We start from the raw sequence: 9,052 nt of genomic DNA on the forward strand, positions 1-9,052 counted from the left end.
TAGTCTCTATATTTCAAGATCAATTAATTTGGTTTTGATTTTTAATGGACCACATCAATGTGATCATTCCATTAAAATTTTGTCAATTTTTATGTTAGTATGTTGATGTGCTACACATGTGAGCTTCACAAGTTTAATAATATGGTGCCACGTGAATTATACAAAATAATTAATTCTTTTATATTATCTAAATTTCTAAAAGCCATAAAAACAAAATTATAAAAAGAAAAAAAAATAAACAAATTAAAACCAAATCCAACACTTTCCCTCTTTCCCTCCGGTCAGAACACCTCTACCACCACCACCACCACAACAATTATATAAATCCTTTCTTCGTTTGTTGCACAAGTAATCAGCTTCTCAACCCTTATGCTTCAAGTACATCAAGGTTATGCTAGCTCCAACTGAAAAAAAGGGCATCGGCTTCGCGGTGATACTGGAGGACGCTGAGGACGAAGATGGGGTTGAGTACGTGGTTAGCCGGACACCTTATTGGCCGAATCAAGCACCAGGTTTCCGCCAAGAATCGTCCTATTTTGGACTTGTGGGTCTCGCAAGTGTGCCACATCACAAGTGTGCCACATCAATGTACAAACATAATTATTGACAAAATTCTAACAGAATGACTACATTGATAGGCGGCACTAAAATTTAGAGATCAAATTGATCAATTTTGAAACTCAAATATTAAAATGAAGAGTTATGTTAATATCATAAACTATTGGGCATAAAAACCCTATATAAAATACATATTTTACACAGAGAATTCCCACGTGCATGACCCAATTATCTCTAACCAGTTGGTCAAAAGTATGTTTGGTTTAAAATTGTGACCTTGGTTTTGATTTCCCAATTCACATTGCTAAACAGTAAGCTAGCTAGCTACTATCAACTATGATTTTGTTGTTTATGTAAAAATATGCCCTAATATCATAGCATCTAATTACAAATGTGGGTTTACAGCACAAGTGGAGGAGGACCTAATTATCCTTGCGTGTTGGCAAAGGCAATTAGGGTATTAGATGCATGATTAATTGTTGAATATTTGATTGGCCCAAACAAAAAGTTGAATATTTTCAAGCTGAATAATGTTCCTTTGTGAGATAATGACATCCTAACGTGTAATTTTGATTTACATTATTGTTCGCGATAAGATTATTTATCTGACCAGCAGAAGTGTACAAACGAAAATTTTTCTCTTGAAGATTATTCATCCATAAGAAATATTCAAATTCCAGAAAGTAGGCATCAATGTTCCTAAATGGACAATAAACAAAGGTAAATTTGCCTTGTGAGTTTTGCTCAGTCACTTAAAAGCCAGCCACAAAAGAATGAGTATTACCTATTAGATCCATCAGATCAAACGACATTAATATAGGGCATGATAGGTTTGAAATAATAGTTGATTAGGTTAGGTGATCTTTAGATTTGAGAAGGACCACACGGAGAAAATTTTCGCCGAGAATATAGTCCGGTACAAAAAATGTTCTACTACAAATGGTTGGATACTTAAAAAAAAATATTTCAACCAATTGTATCATCACATTTAATGTTCCGAGCATTGTTTCTGACACGATAGGACCAAATGATAGATATGCAGATATGCAGTCTCATGGAACACGTGAATGCTTACCAAAACGACATAAGCAAAGTTCCAAGTTTTCAACAACGTTTACAGTAAACCAATCAACGTCAAGCTCAGATAGGATAGGACTAGTCCTAGTCCTACCTGTTTGTCCACATCTCTGCTCGTAATTTCATCTTCATCCTATCCAAACAATTTTTATTCTCTAAATCTATTTCAAGTGATATCAATCTTTTAAATGTTGAAAGAGAATCCAAGTTCAAATCAAAAATTGAAAAAAAAAAAAAAAACACACACACACACGCACAATTTGTATTCAACTACATACCTAGTCACAAAAAACATCAACCAAGTTTGGGGTTCAAAACTTTACGAACAACATTAAGCAAGTTTCGCGTCGAAGTTTTCTGTCGCGAGTCAGTAATTTTCCACTTCTATATGTACAAAGCCAATGAGCAATTGATGAAGAAGGTGTTGGCGTTGGTGTTGGTAGGAAAAGATGCCTGAAAAGTGTGTTAGGGATTATCATAATGGTGCACATAAAAATCATACCAAATTTTACATAAGAAAAGAGACCAAGTCATGTCATCGAGACGGGTAGTGTGACCTACAATGTGGTTTTTAATTCCTCCAATGGTGTAAACTTAGCTCTTTATAATCAATATTTAAGTCGCATTCCAACGCAATCTACAAAAGACAAGAAAATAAGAACTTAGAGTGAAACAATCAAAACAGCAAGAAGGTTCAAGTAGTTAAAAACATTCAACTTTCTCGGATTAGGGGAATCGAGAGAGATGGTATTTTCTTTTCTTTCTTTTAGAAGATTTTCGAGTTGGATAACTTGAACACCTAAAGGGTAACGCTTTGACCAAATGATGAGATGCTACAAACCTTGATCTTTAACAGAATTATATGAAATACCAACAGGTGAGCTCCAACATCGCCTACTATTTTTATCTGAAACATGTTCTTCCTTGAACCATCTTGCAAAGATGCCTCTGCAACAATCTGGCTGACATTTACACATGGAAACAGAATCCTAGTTTCGAAACTCACATTGCTGCTGTGAGCAGGCTGAAGGAAACCGGGAATCCGAATGGTTCCAATAGGCAGTCCATCATGAAGACTCAGAGTTTCAAGACGTGAAGGGCTATACCAGATTCCAAACTTGTTAGGATTTGTAGCATTCAGGGATAATGTGATTACAGATGAAAGAAACAGGGTTGAACCCGAATAGGCGTTGAGCTTATACGAATCCAAGCTTAAATTTTGAAGGGAAAAAACTGGCTTCTGGGGCTTTAAGTGGAAGATTACAACCAATACAATCACACCAAGAAAAACAACTGCTAAGAGAAAATAGAGGAGGAGAAAGAAGCATGATCTTTTGAAAGAACATGCACGGCAGAGTTTTCGGAAACATAAATAGTCCGAATTTTGTGATGAAACATCCATCGAAGATCATCATGTTAGCTTAGGCTAATTGACTGTACTATTATGTGTTTGTTTTATGATTGTTAATTAATGGAACTACTTGTACATGAAGAAGGAATTTGATTTCTTTCTTTTAACTGTGGCATTGTGTTATTCCTTTCTAGATTGATTCCACAACCTTTCAGTAGACCATGTAAAGAAAGGAATGAATTTCTTTTCTCAAACTTGCTTTATGCTGCCAAATTAAAAGAGTTAAGATTTTGTCAAATCCCAATTTGCTTCCCTTCTTTGGTCAAATACCATGGCTCGGAAAGATCATCGATTTCTTACAAGAAAGAAATGCTTTCACAAGTTATTACAAGGTTCTGCACGCTTCTTGTGCCAGTAATAGCTTCTCTAATCTAAACTACTTATGAATAAAACCATCATTGTCAACCAAAATAAGGTAAAAATACTATTTAATCTTCTATCACCAAAAAGGTCGTACCCAGTGCACAAGGCTCCCGCTTTACGCAGGGTCTGGGAGAGGTGAATGTCGGCTAGCCTTACCCCCATTTATGGAGAGGCTACTCCCAAGTCTCGAACCCGAGACCTACCGCTTATGGGCGAAGGCACTTGCCATCGCACCAAGTGCGCCATCGCACCAAGTGCGCCATCGCACCAAGTGCGACCTCTAAAAAAAAAAAAAAAACGAATGATGGCCAATAATGTGAATTCACAAATCAAAATTTTACTATTTTTTATTGCATCCCCATTTACATGTGATGTTAAAATATATCTAATATTAAGAAACAAAAACAAAAACCTCTCACCCACGTTCTCTCTCTCTTCCTCTCTCCTTCCCATTTTAAATACAAAAATAAAAAGTCTTCATACACACAAATGTGTAGTGGCAACAAAAATCAGCAATAGTGATCCACCAATAATAGGCACTAAAAACCGCACCAAAGAAGCCAAGGTATCAACAACTTGATTACCCTTCGTGAGTTTCATCCTGTTTTTGTTTTCGTTGATACGTTTCTTTATTTTTCTCTTCGTGAGTTTCGGCCTCATCCCTTCGCTTGTATTCTTTTTTTATCGTTTTTTATTATTTAATAAACTTCAGAGATGGGACGGCGCCTGGGGAGGATGAGAGGTAGGGGTCATTCTATCCAAGAGTTTGTCCATTCTAATCACTTTGAGCGAGAAAGAAGTAGCTTACTTTATCGTTGATGTCTAATCTCGGAGTCTTGGTTCTTTCTAACAGCCTACTGCTAGTTTAGGGAGTAAACTACTATTGTAGTCTAACAGTCAAACCTTCTATATAGTTTGACTCTCTTAATCTATTATTTTTTATTTTTGAACAAACGATATCATCTACACTAAGGGGGAGGGGTAGGCCTAGCCTCACAATAGGCTAGCAATAATGTGGTTCAAATTCGCCTTTGACAATAATCAAACCTAAGATCTCTCACTTACAAGTGAAGAGGAATACCACCTCTTAATCTATTATTATTCTCTCATTAAAAAAAAATTACCTTACTCCACACTCACCACAAGCTTGACCCGCACTTCATGCGTAAGTGGTAAAATTATTTTCCTTGGGTTTCTGTCCTTAGCCCATGAATCTTATAGTCTCAACATTTTCAGCTTCTCGCCCCCACTAGTTAGGCTAGGATGTTTTTTAGTCCACCACAATACGTGAGGAAATCTTGGGTATCACCGGAGATTATCCCCAAGTGTGTGTCTCACTAGTGACGAGTAAGACCTTCACATAAAAATGTAGAGAGTAAAATCTTTAACAGATGGGACATTGGGATAATTTGGTGACCTCGTTTAGTTTATCATCAAAGCTTCACAAGGCAAACGAGGTAGGTGTGTGTTAGATTCAAACTTCCCTTGTATTCTAACAATTAGAAAAAACTAAACCATCACTAACTACAATCCCACTAATTCAAACCCACATTTTTATGGTCAAAACTCAAATCACCAGCAGCCCCATTAACCCGGACTTATTTTCCACCCCACCTTGGTCCCTCCACCTAATCTCAATTGGTCCTGGTCCTATTTGTCAGCTTTCTGCATATAAAAATGTGAGTGAAAAAAAGGATGGCATAAGTTACCCTTGTGAGCACAGAAGGAAGGTGCTGCAATGATGCTTCTGTTCTGCCATGCTTTTGCTGCTACCTTTAGCGAATGAGAGAACGAGAACAATCACAACAGCCCATGCATCAAGGATCCCCCCTTCTCCAGTACCATACTGATTTGTCTATCTTTTCTGCTGATGCACGAGGCAGGCAGAGGGTCCTGCTTCCAAGGCACATTTTGGAGCTGGAAAGCCCTAAAAGACGGGTAAATCTTGCGTGTAACCGTTTCATTATCTCTTCTTTTATCTCTTCTCAAATTAGCGGTCACATGAAGAGAGAAAAGAAAGAGGTAATGAAACGGTTACAGCTAAGCAAAACAGGAGGCAATGAAACAGTAACTCCAGGGATGAGCGAGATAGAGAGTAGTGAAACAGTTAAAGCCGACTACACAACAAACTACGTGCCAATGGCACCGATACATGTCGGTATTCCGCAATTTAACCATCATGACAGAGAGAAGCAAGTGGCAGACATGCAGAGCATAGTGACAACACCCTTCACATGGCCGATGCATGTGTTCAGTTAAAACATAAAACCCGGACGGTACGACCAATTCCATGCCACTTGCAGTAAGCTAATGTCGTATGCGCCAGATACATCTGTGAAAAACACGAAACGAAAATGGCATGGCCTTTTGGTAATTCCGTCATCCTCAAAGGTCAGATTGTCATACAGATCTCTCTCTCTCTCTCTCTCTCTCTCTCTCTCTCTCTCTACAAACACCAAGTCAAAAGTACATAGAACTGAAAACCAAACAATGCAAAATCTGATGGCCTCTTGTAAAAAGGAAGACCGAAATAAATTTAAACAAGTACAGAATTATGAGGTTTCAGTATCATCATAACTCACACAATTTCATCGTTACAAACATGAAAGTTCAGAAACCACAAGTTCTTTGGACGAGAAAGTGGACCCATTACCTATACGATCTCCATACGCCATTAGCTACGGCTTAAATGCTCCCCCGTACAAGCCTTATCCATGTCAACAGCTTGCACAGATGTACCCCAACCCGAAACACATCCTGCAAGCACAAGAACTTAAGAACCCGGCAACTTTCTCTTCATAAAATTTTAGTGAACGATAACATCAAACGAAATGGTGAACAATGTCGAACTTGACAGGATTGAAAAACTCACTAACATGTAGCTTTATTTACATAAACTGGAAAGCTGGGGTGAGGTTCATCTCTCAGAAAGTTCCTCCAACAATTGAGGGCAGATCGTCAAAGGTCCATAGGTCCCCCGGATTACCACCATCCTGAGTTGCGTCTCCGTTAAGGAAGGCGTCCACTGAAGCATCCCAGCTCCCATCAAGATATGGGGTCTGAAAGTACTTCATCTCAAAAGCTGAGAGCTCATCAGACAGTGTCTTTCCTGCATTATCCTGAGGAAGCACCAGATCCTGTGAGTTGGGCTTCAGCTTCTTCGTTGGGTTAGCATCCTCGAGAAACAGTGAGTCATCAGTTTCTTCCATCACAGAAGAAAGAACTGATGAGATTTCTGGAGTCTTTGAGCCTTGTTCTCCCCAGCCGAAGTCAGAACAATCAAATGAGTTGCTTCCCTGATCGGAACTCAAATAAAAGGGGGCAGGATCGGATGGAGTAGAGGATTTCAGTGCAACATCTCCATTGGCAAGGAAGGTAGACATATACCCAAAGTTATTCAATGTTGGCTTTTCATCCAGAAAACCCAGAGCACTGTAATAGTCCTGACTTGAGTCGTTCACAAAATTGAAATTCTGGTTCAGATTAGACTCAGTGCCATTCACGTTAGTCTTGGGTATCAGTTTCTGAGAATTTGCCTTCACAGAACGCTTTGCAGAAGCACGAGGGGTTTCTTCAGGGAAGTTAACCTTGGCTTTCTTACCACGAATTCTGCGTGCCTCGGCATCATATGCCCTTGCAGCTTCTTCTGCAGTGTTGAAAGTTCCAAGCCAAACCCGAACCCCTTTCCTTGGGTCGCGGATCTCTGCAGCCCACTTTCCCCATGGGCGCTGGCGAATTCCCCTGTACTGGTTCTTCCTTTTTCTCTTTGCAGATTTCTCAGCTTGCCCATTGAACTCCACAGATTTCACAGCAGTAGAACCTTCAAGATCAAAAGAGAAAAAAACATTAAACACGAGCAAAAAGATCCATCAAGAAAACGTCACAAATCTGTTCAGATGTAAATCGGATTAAAAACAGATGATCAGTAGTCTCTTAAAACGGTGAGAAAAACTAAGAGGAAATTAACATAAATACAAAGCCGAGTTATACCACAAAAGTCTACAAGGAGCTCTAGATTTTAAAGTTTTATAGCATAATAGTTTATCAAATAGCAGCAACTGGATCCAACCAAATTCCAAGTTGCATGGATGAAATCATGATGATTCTAGATGTGATCTCAGAAATATCAGAAAGACATGAAGTGACAAACTTTGATCTCCATATCACAAGCATGATCATCACAAGATATTGGAAGCAAATTAAACAACATATTAAGAAACAAGCAGATGTTAATACAAAAGTTATATTCAAGAATAAAAATTATCATTATTCATAAAGTAAACTTGCTTGGAAATTTCATTTGGCTCTGGATCTGAGCTTGCTACTTGATATTTATACAATTGGAAATAGACCATAAATTACAACCAATCCATTTACTAGCATAACAGAAAACAACCAAGTTTTATGAAATTTCAACAGATAATTAATTAAGAACAATGAAAACCTAGATTGATGATTTTATAATTAATTAAGACTTCAACTGATGAAACTCGTACAGTATTACCAAGAAGATCTTTCTACCCACCTAAACAAATTCCTCAGATTCAAAACACAAGAACTAAAACAAGTTATTTCTAAAGTGATCATCCCAACAATCTACCACAATATCACACACACATATATAATTAACAAGCAAGATTAAAACTTTATAATAAGAGCTCACCCAGAAGATCTATTCAATTAAGGCCACAAATTTCCAAGTAAATTAAATAAAGCAACAATTAGAATTTACAAATTAACATTACAACATAAATCAACTCTTTAAATAAAATTAAAAAAACAATAAAATGTAAAATCTTTTGTAAAAGGGATGAAAGAGGAGATTTTTACCACGGGCAGAAGAGGGCTTTCCGGCAGAGAAGGCAGAGGGCTTGAAATCAACCATTTCATCGTCCTCGTCCACATCGGACTCGTCCTTGAATTCCTGGAAATCAGCCTCGAAGTCGTCGTCCAAGTCAACGATTTCGGACCTCAGAGGCTTCGAGAACCGCTTTCCCGAACTGGGTTTTTTGAGATCGGGCCAGAGGTAGTCGGCGGTCAGCCGCCGGGACCGTGCCGCCGGCGCTATGAAATCGGAAATAATAGCACCTCCACACATTATGCTGTTTCACGGAGGACTTGCAGCTGAAAAGGGTGTCAGAAAAATTAAAAAAGTTGGGATTTTTCAGGTGAAAAAGTTGAATCCACTGACTGGTTTTTGTGTTTTGGAAGTAAAGCAAGCGATCAGAGAGAGGGAGAGAAAAGCTTTCGTTATTTTTCTGCTGAACAAAATGAGGGTTTATCGTTTTATATTTTTTCTTACGGGGAAATGGCTGACGACGGATGGTGAGTTTACCATTTTGTCCTTGGTTAATGTAGAGATTTGCAGATGCCGCTGCTTTTGTTGCCCAGAATGCCCTTCTGTGGTGGTTGAATTTTACTGCTTGCTTTTGCCGACCAAGAAAAATAATAAGAAAACAAAAGAGGCAGATGAATTATTGAGAATCATGAGGGATCAATTTGGAGGTTAGGTGAAATAAAGCTCCTCCAAGGGACTATTTGCATACCTTTGGCAATTGGCAATGTATGGGAACAAATAAAAGCATATAACCTTTTACATTCCAATTCTATACAAAATTTAATCTTTTATTTCCACCCACATCC

The 9,052-nt window shown here is 38.3% G+C and overlaps 2 protein-coding genes across 3 annotated transcripts; both read right to left on the reverse strand.

Annotated features, from left to right (window-relative positions):
• Positions 1-1,183: 1,183 nt before the first annotated feature.
• On the reverse strand, positions 1,184-3,646 carry LOC126610159 (uncharacterized). Its single transcript, XM_050278142.1, has 3 exons — positions 2,477-3,646; positions 2,197-2,272; positions 1,184-2,088 (listed from the first exon to the last, which is right to left on the reverse strand). The coding sequence occupies exons 1-2, from the start codon at positions 3,035-3,037 to the stop codon at positions 2,207-2,209; spliced, it is 627 nt and encodes a 208-aa protein (XP_050134099.1). The 5' UTR covers positions 3,038-3,646; the 3' UTR covers positions 1,184-2,088; positions 2,197-2,206.
• Positions 3,647-5,900: 2,254 nt separating this feature from the next.
• LOC126610666 (ethylene-responsive transcription factor RAP2-12-like) lies at positions 5,901-8,683 on the reverse strand. Of its 2 annotated transcripts, none has more exons than XR_007618603.1 (3): positions 8,240-8,683; positions 6,282-7,229; positions 5,901-6,166 (listed from the first exon to the last, which is right to left on the reverse strand). XR_007618603.1 is itself a non-coding variant. In XM_050278772.1 (3 exons), exons 1-2 carry the CDS (start codon positions 8,505-8,507, stop codon positions 6,334-6,336), a joined length of 1,164 nt encoding a protein of 387 aa, XP_050134729.1. In that variant the 5' UTR covers positions 8,508-8,683; the 3' UTR covers positions 5,901-6,166; positions 6,286-6,333. The 2 variants fall into 2 exon arrangements, 1 of the variants encoding a protein (XP_050134729.1); XM_050278772.1 differs by having other exon boundaries at positions 6,286-7,229.
• Between the last annotated feature and the right edge of the window lie 369 nt (positions 8,684-9,052).

The sequence above is a fragment of the Malus sylvestris genome, chromosome 17 (assembly GCF_916048215.2).
Source record: "Malus sylvestris chromosome 17, drMalSylv7.2, whole genome shotgun sequence".
NCBI classification, from domain to species: Eukaryota; Viridiplantae; Streptophyta; class Magnoliopsida; order Rosales; family Rosaceae; genus Malus; species Malus sylvestris.

What these genes read in the sequence shown, in the direction of transcription:
- LOC126610666 (XM_050278772.1), bottom strand. Translation starts at nt 8,507, where the DNA reads ATGTGTGGAGGTGCTATTATTTCCGATTTCATAGCGCCGGCGGCACGG. An exon ending in AAAGCCCTCTTCTGCCCGTG is followed by an intron (nt 7,230 to 8,239) that starts GTAAAAATCTCC and finishes TTGATCTTGAAG; the next exon opens with GTTCTACTGCTGTGAAATCT.
- LOC126610159 (XM_050278142.1), bottom strand. Translation starts at nt 3,037, where the DNA reads ATGGATGTTTCATCACAAAATTCGGACTATTTATGTTTCCGAAAACTC. An exon ending in TAATTCTGTTAAAGATCAAG is followed by an intron (nt 2,273 to 2,476) that starts GTTTGTAGCATC and finishes TGTCTTTTGTAG; the next exon opens with ATTGCGTTGGAATGCGACTT.